The 19,732-nt window shown below is 44.6% G+C and overlaps 1 protein-coding gene across 5 annotated transcripts in view; it reads left to right on the top strand.

Moving 5' to 3' along the window:
* Nucleotides 1-19,732, top strand: part of SCAP (SREBF chaperone) — a 96,908-nt gene that overhangs the window by 57,113 nt on the left and 20,063 nt on the right. For all 5 annotated transcript variants that reach the window (XR_008201019.1, XM_052657722.1, XM_052657655.1 and 2 more), the window contains exon 3: nucleotides 11,397-11,526. Coding sequence is in view for 4 of the 5 variants with exons in the window: in XM_052657722.1 (XP_052513682.1) it covers nucleotides 11,397-11,526 (130 nt within the window). In the remaining variant the exon portion in view is untranslated. The remainder of the gene's footprint in view (nucleotides 1-11,396; nucleotides 11,527-19,732) is intronic.

Raw genomic sequence — 19,732 nt, 5'->3', positions numbered from 1 at the left:
TTAAGAATTTCTATATATCTACTGCAGAACGTTAAACCCCAAGCTCCAGGCCCTTCTGAACGTGGGGTCTTACGCAGCCATATAGGTGCACACCATGAAGCTAGTCCTCAGTACAGCATCTGGTAGGTTAAAAATCAACCTACATGTCTTGAATATCTTCCATGTGGCTGGTATGAGGATGCGAAATTTAGAAGGACATGTTCCCACCTCACATCTCTTACATTAATTAAGCAGGTGAATTGAGGAGCGGTGTCTGCAGGTTGTCATGGGAGTGTAGAAGAGAGGTGCCTAACTGCTTGGGTTGGAAAGAAGAGGTGGCCTTGAAGGATGCACGGGAGTTTGGTTAGCATTTAGTGGGCAGAGGGTGTGTGTTAGTTCGGGATCCTCGAGGCAAGGATTTGAGTGCATGTAGTTTATGTGTCACACACGACTGAGCGACTTCACTTTCACTTTTCACTTTCATGCATTGGAGAAGGAAATGGCAACCCACTCCAGTGTTCTTCCCTGGAGAATCCCAGGGGCAGGGGAGCCTGGTGGGCTGCCATCTCTGGGGTCGCACAGAGTCAGACACGACTGAAGTGACTTAGCAGCAGCAGCGGCTTACGTGCAAGATGGAATGAACAGTGGTCAGTGGGTGGGAGAAGGAGCTGGAAGGGGAGGCACATTATCTGGCAAGTTTACACCGTGAGCCGCCCGAGAGTCACATTTGGGGACACTGAGGAACAGTGCAGGTCGTCCGCCTCAGAGCTCCCCGACGGGGAGAGCTGCACCCTCCACTGGGTCAGCAGACTCATCCCCTGCAGGGCCGCATAGGAGGGCCACGTGGAGCCTTCATCACATATTTTTTTTTGGTTGTTTTGTTTTATATATTGTTGTTCAGTCGCTCAGTTGTGTCTGAGTCTTTACAACCCCATGGACTGCAGCACGTCAGGCTGCCCTGCCCTTCACCATCGCCTGGAGTTTCCTCAAACTCATGTCCACTGAGTCAGTGATGCCATCCAATTATCTTATCTTCTGTTGTCCCCTTCTCTCCTCCTGCCATCAGTCTGTCCCAGCATCAGGGTCTTTTCCAGTGAGTCAGCTCTTCACATCAGGTGACGAAAGTATCGAAGCTTCAGCATCAGTTGTTCCAGTGAATATTCAGGGTTGATTTCCTTTAGAGTTGACTAGTTTGAACTCCATGCAGTTCAAGGGACTCTCAAGAGTCTTCTCCAAAACCACAGTTAAAAAGCACCAGTTCTTCTGCACTCAGCCTTCTTTATGGTCCATGACTACTAGAAAAACCATACCTTTGACTATACGGACCTTTGTCAGCAAACTGATGTCTCTGCTTTCTAGTAGGCTATCTAGGTTTATCATAGCTTTTCTTCCAAGGAGCAAGGGTCTTTTAATTACATGGCTGCAGTCACCGTTTGCAGTGATTTTGGAGCCTAAGAAAATAGTCTCTCTCACTCTTGCCATTTTTCTCCATCTGTTTGCCATGAAGTGAAGGGACTGGATGCCATGATCTTGTGTTTTGAATGTTGAGTTTTAAGCCAGCCTTTTCACTCTCCTTTTTCACCTTCATCAAGAGCTTCTTTACTTCCTCTTTACTTCCAGCCATTAGGGTGGTATCATCTGCATATCTGAGGTTATTGATATTTCTCTTGGCAATCTTGATTCCAGCTTTTGCTTCATCCAGCCCAGCATTTCGCATGATGTGCTCTGCATATAAGTTCAATCAACAGGGTGACAATATACAGCCTTGATGTACTCCTTTCCCAATTTAGAGCCAGTCTGTTCCGTGTCCAGTTCTAACTGTTGCTTCTTGACTTGCATACAGATTTCTCAGGAGGCAAATAAGGTGGTCTGGTATTCCCATCTCTTCCAGAATTTTCCAGTTTGTTGTGATCCACACAGTCAAAGGCTTTAGCGTAGTCAGTGAAGCAGAAGTAGATGTTTTTCTGTAATTCTCTTGCTTTTCCTTGATCCAGTGGATCTTGACAATTTGATCTCTGGCTCCTCTGCCTCTTGTAAATCCAGCTTGTATATCTGAAAGTTCTCAGTCACATACTTTTGAAGCCTAGCTTGAAGGATTTTGAACTTTACCTTGCTAGCATGTGAAATGAGCACAATTGTCCAGTAGTTTGAACATTCTGTGGCATTGCCCTTATTTGGGATTGGAATGAAAATGGACCTTTTCCAGTCCTATGGCCACTGCTGAGTTTTCCAGATTTGCTAGCATATTAAGTGCAGCCCTTTAACAGCATCATCTTTTAGGATTTAAAATAACTCTGCTGAAATTCCATCACTTCCACTAGCCTTGTTTGTAGTAATGTCTTCTAAGGCCCACTTGACTTCACACTCCATGATGTCTGGCTCTAGGTGAGTGATCACACCTCCATGGTTATCTGGGTCATTAAGACCTTTTTTGTACAGTTCTGTGTATTCTTGGCATCTCTTATATCTTCTGCTTCTGTTAGGTTCTTGCTGTTTCTGTCATTTATTGTGTCCATCTTTGCATGAAATGTTCCTTATTATCTGATTTTCTTGAAGAGATCTCTAGTCTTTCCCATTCTGTTGTTTTCTCTTTCTCATTGCATTGTTCATTTAAAAAGGCTTTCTTATCTCTCCTTGCTATTCTCTGAAACTCTGCAGTCAGTTAGGTATCTTCCTTTTTTGTCTTGCCTGTCGCTTCTCCTTTTTTCAGCTATTTGTAAGCCCTCCACAGACAACCATTTTGCCTTCTTGCATTTCTTTTTCTTTGGCATGGTTTTGGTCACCACCTCCTGTACAGTGTATGAACCTCCATCCATAGTTCTTGAGGCACTCTGTCTATCAGATCTGATCCCTTGAATCTGTTTGTCACTTCCACTGTATAATCGTAAGGGATTTGATTAAGGCCATACCTGAATGGCCTAGTGGTTTTCCCTGTTTTCTTCATGTAAGTCTGAATTTGGCAAGAAGGGGCTCATGGTCTGAGCCACACTCAGCTTCAGGTGTTGTTTTTGTTGACGGTACAGAGCTTTTCCATCTTTGACTGCAAAGAATATAATCAGTCTGATTTTTGTACTGAGCATCTGGTGATGTCCATGTGTAGAGCGGTCTCTTTGTATTGTTGGAAGAGGATGTTTGGTATGACCGGTGCATTCTCTTGACAGAACTCTGTTAGCCTTTGCCCTGCTACATTTTGTACTCCAAGGGTGAATTTGCCTATTCTTCCAGGTATCTCTTTTTTTCCCTCCAAGTATCTCTTGACTTCCAATTTTTGCATTGCAGTCCTCTGTGGTGGAAAGGGCATCTTTTTTGGGGGGGGTTGTTAATTATAGAAGGTCTTCTTGGTTTTAACCCTTTTAAAATGTAAAAATCACTTTGAATTCACAGACCACATGAATACAGGACATGGACTGTAGTTTGCCGACCCCTAATCTATACAATAATAACATGAACCACCGACTGGGCTGCTTCCAGCTAGCATTAATCCTCAGTTGGCACTTGGGGCCCGTCTCTGTGAGGCAGAGAGGCCTCCAGCAGCAGTGGAACACTCTCAGGTGAAGAGATGCCAGTGCTGGCAGCTGGAAGTTGAGCCAGCATGTCCAGAGATCAGATGAGGGGGATCAAGGGTAGGGCAGCAGCAGGCCCTGGAGAGGTGTTGGGTGGCTGGCCGTGGGCCCTGCGGGCACAGCAGCAGAGAGGTGTGTGGGCTGGGAGATGGGGAAATTCAGAGTGACCTGCACCTGATGAGGAAACAAGTGATTTCAGGAGGAGAAGCAGGAAGTCTAGCTGGGCTAGTGCATCCATTACTCCAGATAAGAGTCGATAGCTGTTGCTCAGTCTAAGGGGAGGCCCTGGAGGTGGTGAGATGTGGCCAAGTCTGGATGTATTTTGAAGGTGGAGTCTTTGGGATTTTTCTGAGCACCAGGTGTGGAGTGTGAGAGCACGCAAGCTCAGAGTGCTTGGCCTGAGCAGCTGGATGGGTGGAGCTGAGACAGGAAATTCAGGGAGGGGTTTAGAGACTTGGTTCCTTCCCTGTGCCCCTGTAAGGTCAGAGTAAGCCACGACAGAATCTGGCCTGTGAAACGAGTTTGCAGAAGCAATGTGGGGTGGTGGTAGAAACCTCCAGTTCCTGTCTTTGGTCTTTTTTTTCTGACCTTGATAAAGTGAGTGCTTTTGCTTGTAAAATTGCCTGACACTTTTCTTCCAAGCATTCCTTTTGGTCTCACATTTGGTAGCCATGGATGGTGATGATTACCTTGCATTTTGAATTTCTATAGAATCTTTTTCTTGTGCTTATATTAAAAGGAATTTATGGTCATTTTTGAAAAAACAGAACAAAACTGTAATACCAGGTAGTGTAGCATGATGTTAAGAGAGTGGACTCTGGGCCCAGACTGTCTGTGTTCACATACTGGTTCTGTCACTTTCTTGGGGGAGATATAGCTTCTGCGTGCCTCGTTGGGCGGTGGTGAGGCTTAAATGAGCAAAAAGATGGAAGGCACTTGGCACATCACAGGTTCTCAGTGAGAGTTAGAAGCTGTCGTCATTGTTACAGAGACAGAAACAGGCAGGTTCCCGGTCACTGGTAAGGACCGTTTGGGGAGGAGTATGGGGCACTTTGGTAGATCCTAGGAGGAGAGGCCAGAGAAGGTAATGGCACCCCACTCCAGTACTCTTGCCTGGAAAGTCCCATGGATGGAGGAGCCTGGTGGGCTGCAGTCCATGGGGTCTCTAAGAGTCAGACACGACTGAGCGACTTCACTTACACTTTTCACTTTCATGCGTTGGAGAAGGAAATGGCAACCCACTCCAGTGTTCTTGCCTGGAGAATCCCAGGGACGGCAGAGCCTGGTGGGCTGCCGTCTATGGAGTTGCACAGAGTTGGACATGACTGAGGTGACTTAGCAGCAGCAGCAGCAGGAGGAGAGGCCTTATTAACCTGGACTTTGCGGGGGAGCGGAAGGACTTCCTGTGGAAGGAATACTGCAGCTGAGGCTTGAAACTGAGTCATCTTGAAGAAGAAGGGGCAAGAGTGGTCAGCCAGGTGCAGAGCCTCAGAAGCAGAAGGGGAGTTGTATGTGGCTCCAGGGCAAGGTTGGAGAATGACTGTGAGCCATTTTAGGTATCTCAAGGTCTGTGGCTGTTTCCGAATAGATTTCATCCTAAGAAAGTGGATGCTCTGGGGTGTGCTGCCCTTCTTTTTTTTCCTGCTGGAATGTTTTGTTGTTGTTTTTGTAGAGTCACTAAGTCACGTCCAAGTCTTTGGGACCCCATGGACTGCGGCATGCCAGGCTTTCCGGTTCTCTACTACTATCTCGTGGAGGTTGCCCAAGTTCGTGTTCATTGAGTCAGTGGATCCTATCTACCCATCTCATCCTCTGTCGTCCCGTTTGCCTCTTGTCCTCAGTCTTTCCCAGCATCAGGATCTCTTAGAGTGAGTCGGCTTTTCAGATCAGGTGGCCAAAGTATTGAAGCTTCAGCATGAGTCCTTCCAGTGAATATTCAGGGTATTGATTTCCTTTAGGATTGACTAGTTTGATTTCCTTGCAGGAATGTTTAAAGTCCTGGAATTCACAGATGTTTTAAATATTTCAAATCTTGAGAAACAGGCTGCCTTCAGTTTAGTGAGTGTGTTTTGAGCAGCTACTGTGTGGAAAGTGAATGTAGATAAATAAAGCATATGGCCCGCCTTCATCTTCTAGTAGAGTTAAAGCTCCAGCAGCCTTAGCTCTGGGCCCTGGGCTCCTCTCTACACCCAGGGGTCAGCCCAGCCCTTGTGCAGAGTTTCCCCCAACAGAACCTTAGCTGAGTCCAGAGACAGCCCTTGATACCTGCTTCCAAACAGGTGAACCTTACCTTTTGGAAGCAGCAAGAGAGAAGCAACTCTTCACATAAAAGGAATCTTCAATAGATTAATGGCTGATTTCCTCTCGGAAACCATCAGTTCAGTTCAGTCACTCAGTCTTGTCCAACTGTTTACAAGCCCATGGACTGAAGCATGTCAGGCTTTCCTGTCCATCAGCAGCTTCCTGGAGCTGGCTCAGACTCATGTCCATTGAGTCAGTGATGCCATCCAACCATCTCATCCTCTGTTGTCCCTTTCTCCTCCTGCCTTTGGTCTTTCCCAGCATCAGGGTCTTTTCCAGTGAGTTAGTTCTTTGCAGTCAATGGCCAAAGTATTGGAATTTCAGCTTCAGCATCAGTCCTTCCAATGAATATTCAGGACTTATTTCCTTTGGGATTGACTAGTTTGATGTCCTTGCAGTCCACGGGACTCTCAAGAGTCTTCTCCAGCACCATAGTTCAAAAGCATCAATTCTTAGGCGCTCAGCCTTCTTTACAGTCCAACTCTCACATCCATACATGACTACCGGAAAAACCGTAGCTTTGGCTAGACGGACCTTTGTTGGCAAAGTAATGTCTTTGCTTTGTAATATGCTGTCTAGGTTGGTCATAGCTTTTCTTCCAAGGGGCAAGCGTCTTTTCATTTCATGGCTGCAGTCACCATGTGCAGTGATTTTGGAGCCCCCCAAAATAAAATCTATAACTATTTCCATTTTTCCCCATCTATTTGCCATGACTTAATGGGACTGGATGCCAAAATGTTGAGTTTTAAGACAGCTTTTTCACCATGGAGGCATTTAAAGTCCTGAAAGGAAAAGACTCGACCAAGAGTTCTATCTTCTGCAAAACTGTACTTCAGTATTGGAGGACAAATTAAGCAATTTTCATATAAACAAAAGCTGAGCAAATTTGTTACCACTGGACCTGCCGTACAGGTTGAAACCATAAGAGAAAATAAACACTAGCAAAGATGATCAGTGTTGCTGTGCTTTTGGTTTGGTTTGTAATTTCTTTCTTTGTCTTGTGTGATTTAAAGGTCATGTGTATTAAATGTAACGTAAAAGCTATGTTAATGAGAAGAAATGTGTAAAGTGTAATCTGTGACAGTAACAATATAAAAGGGGAAAGACCAGGATGTACTGTCAGAGTGTATACTGTGGATGCAGCGCTCTCAGTCTGCTTAATTTCAGTTGTCTTATTTTCGTGATTGCTGATCGTTTCTTCTGCCTGCCCAGATTTGCTTTTGAACTCCTCTGTAATGATACTGTTCAGCCTAGATTGTTACACGGTTTTGCTGTTGTTTAGTTTTTGGCTGTGCCGAGTCTTTGCTGTTGTCTGTGGGCTTCTCCCTGCTGGGCGCTCTCGTTACAGAGCACAGGCTCTAGGGCGGGTGGCTTCAGTGGTTACGGCGCGTGCGCTCAGCAGTTACAGCTCACAGACTCCAGAGCGTGGGCTCAGCAGTTCCTGCAGCATGTGGAGTCTTCCTGGACCAAGGATTGAGCACGTGTCCCTTGCATTAGTGGTGAATTCTTAATAACCACTGAACCACCAGGGAAGTCCTATAAGTTGTTAATAATAGAACTCCCAAGGTAACTACAGGCTTCCTTCATGGCTCAGCTGGTAAAGAATCCACCCGCAATGTGGGAGACCTGGGTTTGATCCCTGGGTTGGGAAGATCCCCTGGAGAAGGGAAAGGCTACCTGCTCCAGTATTCTGGCCTGGAGAATTCCATGAACTGTATAGTCCATGGGGTCCCAAAGAGTCGGACACAACTGAGTGACTTTCACTTTCAAGGTAACCACTAAGAAAATAACTTCTAAGATATATAGAACAGGAAAGTAGAAGTCAGTCGAAGTGGCACACTACAAAAAATCAACCCCTCCCTGTTATTAAAAAAAAAAAGCAATGGAGGAATTGACGAGCAAAAGTCGTTTGACAAACAGAAAACAAATAGCTGCACAGCATAAGCCAATCCTTCCCTGTTGGTATTCACATTAAGTGTAAGTGGATCAAACTCTCCTACTAAAAGACAATTTGATTTTTAAAAGAATCGAGACTTCCCTGTCCAGCTCTGTGTTTCTGTGCACACCTCTTCATGTCCACACACAGGCTGAAAGCACCTTTTTGGTTTTTTTTTAATGCATTCCTTACTCTGTCTTAGTGTTATGCACGTTATGTTGATAAAGCAAAGCATGTTTGTTTAAACTTGCATTAATTTTTAAATCAACACTGATTCTGAACAGAGCTAACCTCTCAAGCTTCAACTTAATTTACATTGATTTTTTTTTTACTTCCTGATGTACAGCAACCTGTATCTTTATTATAGGCCAAAAACATAAAGTGTATTCTATGTAATACTATAATTTGCAATTTAATTATAATCAATTTTCGATTTCCCAAATTAATTACCATGTATATAAAATTATATTTTAGACAATTTAAAAATATTTATAAATAGTTTTATTCTCTGATACAGGCACTGTTATACTCCCTCCAGGAAGGAAGCCTGACAGTCTGACATTTAAAAGAGATATGACTAAATAGAAACCCTGTGAAGTTAATGGGTTTAAATTTCAACCATTTTCAAGGATTATTTTTTGGAAAGTTTTTTTTCTTAAGGGTCTGATTAATAACTGCTAATAAAAAAATACCATTGAAAATGTATGAAAATACCATTGAAAATTCTGTTGCTCTCCACACATTTGAAAAATCCAGATCCAGTTATATACAGAATTCCTACTTTATTGCTTAAATTGCCTTGGATTACCAGTACAATCCCTTGGAGTACCGGGGACCAAGGATCTGTTGCTAGTAAAAATAATTATTAAATTATCTTTATAACATTTTACCTAATTGTTTATTATTTAGAATTCCTTGTATATGTGAGGTAAAATTTTATAAATAAAACATTTAAAATAGTAAAAAATAAAAAAGAAAATAATCTGCCTGGCAATGCAGGGGACACAGGTCCGGGAAGATCACAAATGCCGTGGGAAAATCCCACATGCCGAGGAGCAGCTAGGCCCATGAGCCAGCTGCTGAGCCTGTGAGCTGCATCTGCCGAGACCCACAGACTTAGAGTCTGTGCTCTGCAACCGCGCTGAGAAGCCTGCGAATTGCAAAGACGAGTAGCCCCAGCTCGCTGCAGCTAGAGAAAGCCTGTGCGTAGCAACAAAGACCCAGTGCAACAGCACAAAAAGGCAGCACGATTTGTATATTTAAGAAAAGTGTCTGCGTGCTCTCTGTTCTTGCCTGCGCTGGGTCTCTGTTGCGACACCTGGGCTCTGGGTTGCGGCACACAAGCTTCTCTTCTTGTTGCAGGGCACGGTTCTAGAGTGTGTGGGCTCAGTGGTTGTGGCCTGCAGGTCCCGTCGTGGTGCCTGGGGAGACACTGTAGATATCCACTACACTTTGGATATTAGAACACAAAGCAGTTGCGAGGAAAAGGATGGAAAATTATATTCCATGCTAAATGATACCCAAAAGAGAGCTGACGTGGCTATATTATTATCAAACAACATTAACAAGTTTATTAGAGACAAAGAAGGAGGACACTATATGTTGATGATATATTGATTATATTGATATGTTGACACTATATATATGCTTCAGTATAACAGGAGGATATAATGATTATAAACCTCTTAACACCTAACAGACTCCTTAAATATATAAAGCAAAAATGGACAGAATTGTAAAGAGAAATACACAGTTCTCCAGTGACAGTGGGTCTCTGCTTTCAGTGATGGATACAACCAGACAGAATCAACAAGGAAAATGGAGGACCTGAGCAACCCTGAAACCAACGAGACTAGTACACATTCTTCCTAAGTGAACATGTGTTAGATCACAGTTAGACCCTGTGTTAGATCACAGTCTCAATAAATTTAGAAAGACTGAAATCCTACAGAGGATCTTTTCCAGTGACAGTGGAATGAAACTAAAAATCAAGAAAAGAAGGAAAATTGGAAATATGTGCAAATTATCCAGGTGGCCAATAAGCATATGAAAGATAAGCATACATTGTTTGCTATATATTGAAACCACAGAGCTATACCAGCACCTCCTCCTTTAAATGGTTCCAGTTAATTGGACTGACAAGATCAAGAGGTGGAACAGTTGAAACTCCCATCGCGCAGCCAGCGGGAACATAAATTCAAATAAGTACTTTGGAAATCTGGTGTTATCCACAAAGCTAAACGTGTGTATGCTCCACAACCCAGCCATTTCGTTCAAGGGATATACCTTACAAAAACGAGTGCTTACATAAGAATGAATGTATACATAAAAATTTCCATAATTTCTCTTCTTAATAGTTTCAGCTGGAAACAGCCAAATGTTCCTCCTCAACACTAGAATAGATAAATGCACTGTAATACGTTCGCTTGGTGGAATAGTGCGTATGCATGAAACAGTGCGTATATATGAAACTGCCCGCACCAGTGTGGGTGAATCTGGTGGATGTAAGTTGAAACAGCCAGTCACAAATGAGTAGGCAGTGGAATGGGTGATTTCAGTTATATGCCAGAGGAAACAGAGCTGATTTGTGATTATAGACATTCTGATAGTGGTTTGTGGTAGACGATCCCCTTCACTAGCGCACCAAGGCCACCTTCTGAGGTTCTAAAAATATTTTGTAGCTTGATCTACATAGTGGGTACACAGATGTATGCATGTGTAAATATTCATTGTGCTCACTGTATGCTTAAGATTTGTGCGTTTTATTACATAAAACTTAATTCTCAGTTAAAAAAGATTTTTTTGACCACATGCGGCATGCATAACTTCCTTGACCAGGGATTGAACCTGCATTTACTGCAGACTCTGGAAGCTCAGAATCTTAATCATTGGCCCACCAGGGAAGTTCTAAAAAAAAAAAAATTTTTTTTTTAAGAAATGAAGTCAGAAACAAAAGCACATCCATTTGCCAACTTTTTGATGTTAGTCCAAGCTTTTTCCTTTGCCAGTGGTGGATCCATTGTTTCCAGTTCAGCTTGGTCTAGTGTAAACCATACCCTCAATGTGTTATACACAATTTATGGTCTGTCCTTTTAAACTAAAGCAATTTTCATAGCAGTCTGAATCAGGATCCTTCTGGATTTTTGGTTCTCTGTTTTTTTGTTTTTCTTTTTTGACCACACTGCCTGGCGTGTGGAACTTCCCTGACCAGGGATCGAACCTGTGCCCCCTGCAATGGAAGCGTGGAGTCTTAACTAGGCCACCGAGGAAGTCCTTCCCCAGTTTTTTCTCGTTGTCTTACATGTGTCTGATATGACCAGAAGTTTGTTTAGCACCTTGCCTTATTACATCTCTAGACATTTTCAGCCAGTAATCTATTTCATTAAGTAGTTTATGAATTGGGTTCCCTGTGACTGAAAAGGAGCTTGAAAATTCTAATCTAGAGGCTCCTGCGTTTCCTCGTAGCCCTGAAGTTTGATGACTAGTATTTTGTACACTTGTGCAGTTCTAGCACAGGAGGCGAGTGCAGCTGCAGTGATTCCCGTGTCACTATTATCTCAGCATGGATTCTACCTGCCATCATGTCCTGACTCTTCTCTCCTTTTTGTCCATCCCAGCTACCCACTGCTGAAGCTGCCCTTGCCAGGAACAGGACCCGTGGAATTCACCACTCCTGTGAAAGATTACTCACCCCCACCTCTGACCTCTGACCACAAGCCTGGAGAGCCCAATGAGCAGCCAGAGTGGGTAGGTGCTCAGCGTGTGCTGAGGAGCGCCCTGGGCATTGGGTGCGGATTGGCCGTGGCAGGGGTTCTGTGTGGAGCGAGGGTGGTCAGCTTCTGATGGGCAAATGCTTAACACTTGAACCACTTTATAAAGGCACTGAAAATGTTTAGCTTACATTTAATAGTACATCCAGTCACACATTCCTGTTTTGAAAGGAAACACTGAACGACATGGAAGGAAGGGGACTGTCCTAGAAAAGCTGGGTTGTGGTTGCCGTAGCTGCGGCCGGCTAGGTCTGGGTCCATACTGTGGGTGCTCAGTCCAGGCAGTGCCCTGGCGAACCTCCTTGAGGCTCAGGACCTCCTCCTTGAGCCCAAGTGGTTGCGGGAACTACTGAGTATCCCTGGAGAATGTTTTATCTTCTGAGTCCCATCACCATTTAATATTAGCAGTGAGCACTTAGCTTTTTCAAATCTGGTAGGTGCTGTTTTATCCTCACAGTGCAGTCAGGTAAAGTGTGCAGGTTCTGCTTGTTTACCTGTTTTGCAATTGAGGAAGCTGGGAATGACAGTGTGACTCAGTTTCAGTTTAGTTGTCATGGGGTCACCACTGGGTTAGAACTCCAGATCTCCTGACCTGAAGCCAGCTGCTACTTCTGAATCGTGCTCTCCTCAGCCAGCTGTCTCTGAGCTGAGCATGAATGCGAAACAGGAAGAAGACGTATAGGAATGCAAAACCTCCAGGTGAGGGTCTGGGCTGCGGCAGGTGACTTGCAGGAACTCTGAACTCATTATTTGGAAACCTTACAGGAAGTGAGCTCGTCCTGCTGGCTTATACCTGCCAGCTGTGGATGACATGTTCTTCCCTCACGTGCTGGGCCCTGGTCCCGTGGGTTGGTGCCGGGCTTGCTGAGTCTGTTGTTGAGGAGCAGAGCCCAGCTCAGGGCACACAGCTCCTCTTCTCCCACCCTCTCTGTGCCAGTGATTGCACATTCCTTCCTGTTGCCTTTCCGGGTAATGTAGCAGCCAGGTAACTTGATGTCAGCTTTGCTCTAATGTTGCTAAAGTAGAGATCTGGTTAGATAGGTGTGTGTTATGACTCCACATGGTTTCAGGAGGAAGTGCAGAACACAGGCTCAGTGGTACTCAGCCACGAAGGTTAGGGTGAGCTGATGAGGCAGAAACCAGTTCATAGCTTCATGTCTCAGCTTGACACTTTGCTCACTGTGGGATCAAGCCTTTTGTCTCCTTCACTCTCTCTTTTAAAAAAATAGTATTTATTAATGGCTCCACTGGGTCTTCATTGCAGCATGCGGGGTTCTCTCTAGTAGAGGTGCACAGGCTCAATTGCCCAGCAGCGTGTGGGGTCTTAGTTCCTCAACCAGGGATCGAAACCGTGTCCCCTGCATTGGAAGGCGAACTCTTAACCACTGGACCACGAGGAAAGTCCCTCCATTAACCTCTTGATAGGGTTTTACCACATAATGGAGTTGATGGTTCCTGGTCACAGTGGGGTAGTCTGCTTTTGTGAGTGCTTTGTGACTAGTAGAGTTCAGTGGGCCTGATGGTACAGTTAGGGGTCTATCCAAGGGCAGGGGTTCACTTGTTTGTGAGCCCTTTCCACTTCCTTGATGTCCTCTTTTGGCCTGGGATGATGATAGTGTGGGGGTACAAAATAGCTTGAGGGTTTCTCTTTCTCACTGGGGTCCCCAGCCCCTGAAAGGTTGAGAAAGAGACGTAGGCCCTGGCTCAGTCACCTGGTGTCAGGCCTCTCCGTGGTCAGTTACCTGACCAGGATTGACTGTTGTAACAGTAAAGGTCAGCAATGCAGGACTTGTAAGGATTGCTTTAATTATAAGGGACAGAAAACTCAACCCAAACCTGGGGAAGTGAGAGGGCACTTTGGGGTCATAGAGCTCGCCCGCAGGCAGGACTTACTAACGGACAGCATGGGTTAGGCCTCAGAAGGAGTCCATCCCTCAACTGTACCCCCTCTGGGTCAGCTCAGTGTCCTCTCCCTAATGGGGGCTACAGCAGATTCAACCCTGTGGGTGCCCGCTTGGCTCTGCATGATATTACCTGCCCGCCCTGACCCGAGACCCTGTGAGCAGGGAGGTGCTCTGCTGGTTGGCCTCATCACCACGCTGTGGGTGAGAGAGGCTGTTTCCAAAGGAAGATTAGGAAGTGCAGGCCCTGGGCAGCACAGCACAAGCATCCGTTGCTCACAGCAGGAAGCTGTGATGTCCTTCATTCCTCATCCATTCCTTTATTATTCAGCACGTTTATTCCTTGTCTTCAGTGTGCCTGGCAGAACGATCGTGAGGACACATGGAGCCTCACTGCCCCGGAGGAGACGCAGGGTGCTTGGGAAGAGAACGCGGAGATGTGGGTTCTTTTGTCAACAGCACACGGGAGCCAGCCCCAGGAGCTCCCAGTGGTCAGTGCTGAAAAAGAAGATACATTTCACAGCAAAATACATACATAGCTGAGCCCGTATGATTGAATAATTAAGTGGAGGAGAATAGACAAATCTGAGCAAAAAATTCTGAATTTATGTAGCCGCTCTGCCCTTAGAGAGGTGGAATATAATCCCCCTTCCTTCATTGTGGACTGCGCACAGTGACTTCCTTCCAGAGAGTGCCAAGTGGAAAGGGGAGGAGAGAATGGCTTTCCAGTGGAAACCCTGATAGGTGGCTCTCAACACGGTGTTCGGGGTCACCATCAGCAGTGGTGAATCAGGTTGATGGTATGTACCTTGATGTGTGACGAGAACGGTGCTTATCTCTATGTTCTTCCTCCGCCAACACCATAATCCCAGTCTGATCATGAGAAGAACATCAGACAAATCTGTGAGGAGTAGTCTACACAGTCCTGACCAGCACTCCTCACGACTGTCAAGGTCATCAGAAAAAAAGAGTCCAAGAAACTGTCCCAGCCAAGAGAAGCCTCACAAGACAGGACAGCTGGATATAACATGGTGTCCTGGATGGGATCTCAGGAGAGAGAAAGGACGTGGGGACAAGCTGAGGAAATCTGGTTTCCTTACTTTGCCTTGGTGATAGTTTCTCAGACTTGCCTTGTTCTCGATGACCTTGACAGTTTTGAGGAGTGTTCCTCAAGCGGGGCTTTGTTTCTATCTCTCTAGACTAGTCTCAGCTTGTGGGGTTTTAGAAGGAAGAGTACGGAGGTCAAGTGTCACTCTTTTCACGTCTGTCAGCCTCCTAAAGTATTTTTAAAATTTCTGTACAGTAAAGTTCAGTCTTTGTGCTCTAAAGTTGTACTATCGGGTTTTTTTGTGTTTTTTTGTTTTTAGTCTCTTTTACAGAAGTATGGAACAATTTAGCATGGCTTTCTTTTTTAAGAATTTTATTTAGTTTTGGTTGTGCTGGGTCTGCATTGCTGCAAGTGGGCTTTCTCCAGTTGCGTCAAGTGGAGGCTGCTTTCTAGGCGCGGCGTGTGGGCTTCGCATCGTGGTGGCTGCTCTTGCTGTGGAGCACAGGCCCTAGAGTGCTCAGGTTTTGGTAGTTGTGGCTCTCGGGCTCAGTAGTTGAGCCGCACTCAAGGCTTTGTTGCCTCGCAGCATCTGGAATCTTCCTGGACCAGGGTTTGAACCCATGTCTCCTGCATTGGCAGGTGAATTCCTAACCACTGGGCCATCAGGGAGGTGCTTAGTTATGGTTTTAAATTTGCATTTTCCAGATGAATATTTTTGAGGTCTTGTTGTATTTGCACATCTTCCTTTGTGACAAGAAGGGTGTTTCAGTATTTCGCTCATTTTGAGCTGAGTTGTGTGGATTTTTTTTTAATATGCAAAGCTATTCAAAGAAGTATATTGATAATGGAAAACGTGCAATAATCTAGATATCCTTTAAATAGAGAAATAACTAAAGTTTCAGTTCAGTTCAGTCGCTCAGTCTGTGTCCGACTCTTTGCGACCCCATGAATCGCAGCACACCAGGCCTCCCTGTCCATCACCATCTCCCGGAGTTCACTCAGACTCGCGTCCATCGAGTCCGTGATACCATCCAGCCCATCTCATCCTCGGTCGTCCCCTTCTCCTCCTGCCCCCAATTCCTCCCAGCATCAGAGTCTTTTCCAGTGAGTCAACTCTTCGCATGAGGTGGCCAAAGTACTGGAGCTTCAGCTTTAGCATCATTCCTTCCAAAGAAATCCCAGGGTTGATCTCCTTCAGAATGGACTGGTTGGATCTCCTTGCAGTCCAAGGGACTCTCAAGAGTCTTCTCCAACACCACAGTTCAAAAGCATCAATTCTTTGGCGCTCAGCCTTCTTCACAGTCCAACTCACATCCATACATGACCACAGGAAAAACCATAGCCTTGACTAGACGGACCTTAGTCGGCAAAGTAACGTCTCTGCTTTTGAATATACTATCTAGGTTGGTCATAACTTTTCTTCCAAGGAGTAAGCGTCTTTTAATTTCATGGCTGCAGTACAGCCAGATACTTGAATGTACCCATTAAATAGATTTTTAAGCTCAACAAAGTAGATTAATTAAGAAAAGCCAAAGATAAAACACTACATGTACTATACCAACTGTTTAAAAAATACATGCATAGAAAAGGTATTAATTGCTCAATGATGTCCGACTCTGTGACCTCATGGACTGTAGCCTGCCGGACTCCTCTGTCCATTGAGTTCTCCAGGCAAGAATTCTGGAGTGGGTTGCCATTTCCTACTGCAGGGGATCTTCCCAACCCAGGGATCAAAACCAGGTCTCCTGCATTGCACCCAGGGAAGCCCTGGTGCGTAGGAAAAAACTAGTATCAAATCCATTAAAATGCAAACAACACTTACTTTTAGGTTGCATATTACAATAGACTTGCACTGCTTTTACAAAAAGAAAAGAAAAAGATAAATTTTCAAAAAGATTATACGCTAGCACTTTCTCTAACAAACTTTCCCTGTTTCTTGTTTAATGTATCTTAGAAAGGATTTGTACCAAGAGAATAGTTTATCATTCTTCTTAACTAACGTGTTAAACATGGACAGGTACAAGTTTTCAGGGATGTTTAATTGTAACTGGCATTTTTGCCTCTTAAGTGATTTTCACCCCCCTTAGGAAAAGTTTATATTTAGAATTGTTGCAGGATAACTGTGATGTCCCTGTTCTTTCCATGTGAAGACTTTACTTTTTTAAAATGTATTTTTAATTAGAGGATAATTGCTTTACAATGTTGTGTTGGTTTCTGCCATAGATCAACATGAATCAGCCATAGGTAGGCGTGTGTCCCCTCCCTCATGAACTTCCCTCCCAGCCCCGCCCCATCCCACCCCTCTAGGTTGTTACAGAGCAGCTTCCCACTAGCTGTCTGTTTTACATATGGTAATGCTTCAGTGCTCTCTCTCAGTTCTTCCCACCTTCACCTTCCCCCACTGTGTCCGTAAGTCTGTTCTCTATGTCTACATCTCTGTTGTTGTTCAGTTGCCAAGACACGTCTGACCCTTTGTGACCCCGTGGGCTGCAGCACGCCAGGCTTCCCTGTCCCTTACCATCTCGCAGGGTTTCCCCAAGTTCGTGTTTATCGAGTCGGTGATGCCACCCAGTCATCTCCCCCTCTGTCCTCCCTTCTCCTTGTGCCCTCAGTGTTTCCCAGGATCAGGGGCTTTTCCACTGAGTCAGCTCTTCGCATCAGGTGGCCACAGTATTGGAGCTTCAGCATCAGTCCTTCCAGTGACTGGTTTGCTTTTCTTGCTGTCCAAGGGATGCTCAAGAGTCTTTAGTACCACAGTTCGAAGGCATCAATTCTTCTGTGCTTTGCCTTCTTTATGGTCCAGCTCTCACATCCATACATGGCTACTGGAAAGACCATAGCCTTGACTAGATGGACCTTTGTTGGCGAAGTGGTATCTTTCCTTTTAAACACACTGTCCAGGTTTGTCATAACTTCCCTGCCAAGAAGCAGTCATCTTCTAATTTCATGACTGCAGTCACCATCCACTTCAGTAAGTGGTGTTGGGAAAACTGGACAGCCACCCGTAAAAGGATGAAACTAGAACACTTCCTAATGCCATACACAAAGGTAAACTCAAAATGGATTACTGACCTAAATGTAACACCAGAAACTATAAAACCCTGAAGAGGAAAACTTAGGCAGAACGCTCTGACATAAATCATAGCAAGACCTTCTGTGACCCATGGTGACCATCCACTTACTGATTTTAGAGCCCAAGAAGAGGAAATGTGTCCCTGCTTCCACCTTTTCCCCTTCTGTTTGCCATGAAGTCATAGCACCAGATGCCATGATCTGTGTTTTTTTAATATTGAGTTTTAAGCCAACTTTTTTCACTTTCCTCTTTCACCCTTATCAAAAGGCTCTTTATAGTTCCTCTTTGCTTTCTGCCATTAAAGTAGTATCATCTCCATACCTGAGGTTGTTGATATTTCTCCCAGCAATCTTGATTCCAGCTTGTAACTCATTCAGCCTGGCTTTTTGAATGATGTGCTCTGTGTAAAGTTTAAACAAACAGGTTGACAATAAACAGCCTTGTCATACTCCTTTCTCAGTCTTGAACCAGTTGGTTGGTCCATACAAGGTTCTGACTGTAGCTTCTTGACCTGCATACAGATTTCTCAGGAGACAGGTAAGATAGTCTGGTATTCTCATCTCTTTAAGAGTTTTCTACAGTTTGTTACAATCCACGTAGTCAAAGGCTTTAGTGTAGTCAATGAAGCTAAATGTTTACCTCTAAACGTAGAGGTAAATATTTTTCTGGAATTCCCTTGCTTTCTCTATGATCCAGAGAATGTTGGCAATTTGATCTCTGGTTTCTCAGCCTTTCTAAACCCAGCTTACAAATCTGGAAGTTCTCATTTCACATGGTGCTGAAGCCTGCCTTGAAGGGTTTTGAGCATAGCCTTACTAGCATGGGAGATGAGTGTGACTTGTAAGATACATGACTTATCTCCCATGCATCTCTATTGCTGCCCTACAAACGGGTTCATCTGTACCATTTTATAGATTCCATATATATGCATTGCTGTATGATACTTGTCTTTCCCTTTCTGACTTCACTCTGAATAACAGGCCCTTGATTGATCCACCTCACTGGAACTGACTCAGATGTGGTCCTTTTTATGGCTGAGTAATATTCCATTGTATATATGTACCACAAGTTCTTTATCCATTCATCTGACAGTGGACATCTAGGTTGCTGCCATGTTCTGGCTATTGTAAACAGTGCTGCAGTGAGCATTGGGGTACAGATGTCATTTTCAGTTATGGTTTTTTCAGAGTGTATGCCCAGTAGTGGGATTTTTGGGTCATATGGTAGTTTTACTCTTAGTTTTTAAAGAAAAGTTCCATACTGTTCTCCACAGTGGCTGAATCAGTTTACATTGCCATCAACAGTGCTAGAAGTTTCCCTTTTCTCCACATCCTCTCCAGCATTTATTGTTTGTAGATATTTTGATGATGGCCTATAGTTTCCTTTGCTGTGCAGAAGCTTTTAAGTTTAATTAGATCCCATTTATTTTTGTTTTTATTTCCATCATTCTAGGATATGGGTCACATATCATATGTGATTTATGTCAGAGTGTTCTGCCTAAGTTTTCCTCTTCAGGGTTTTATAGTTTCTGGTGTTACATTTAGGTCTGTAATCCATTTTGAGTTTACCTTTGTGTATGGCATTAGGAAGTGATTTAGTTTCATCCTTTTACGGGTGGCTGTCCAGTTTTCCCAACACCACTTATTGAAGAGACTGTCATTTCTCCTTTGTATATTCTTGCCTCCTTTGTCAAAGATAAGGTGCCCATAGGTGTGTGGGTGATGGATTTCTTTTACTGAGTTATAATTCTTTCTGTGTGCTGGAGGTATCTCTCTGTGTAGCCCTCTTCTCCCCTTTTATTGACGTGTTCCTGCAGTGGGATGGAGGCTGCACCCTGCGGTTGGGCCTCGTGTGTGTGTGTCCTCCAGAAAGGACTCCAATCAATTCTGCCGGCATCTTGTGCCCTGGGTTAGGCCTGGCATGTGTTGGAGTCACTGATCACCCCCATGTGGGGGTGCGGGGAGGTCAGTTCCCACTGGGAGGAGGGGTGTTTTTACCAGAGCAAAGCGGAAAGGTGAAGACTTGCCGTTTCTCAACTGTGTGACCTTGGGCAGGTTATGTAACGACTCTGTACCTTGGTTTCCACATTCGTAAAATGGGGATAATAGTTATACTTGCATTACAGTTGTCACAGGATGAAGTGAAAGGATGCAAATTCAGG

Source organism: Budorcas taxicolor, chromosome 1 (assembly GCF_023091745.1).
Source record: "Budorcas taxicolor isolate Tak-1 chromosome 1, Takin1.1, whole genome shotgun sequence".
In the NCBI taxonomy this organism is placed as follows: Eukaryota; Metazoa; Chordata; class Mammalia; order Artiodactyla; family Bovidae; genus Budorcas; species Budorcas taxicolor.
The sequence above is the reverse complement of the archived record's forward strand: the minus strand, read 5'-3'. Positions and strand labels throughout refer to the sequence as shown.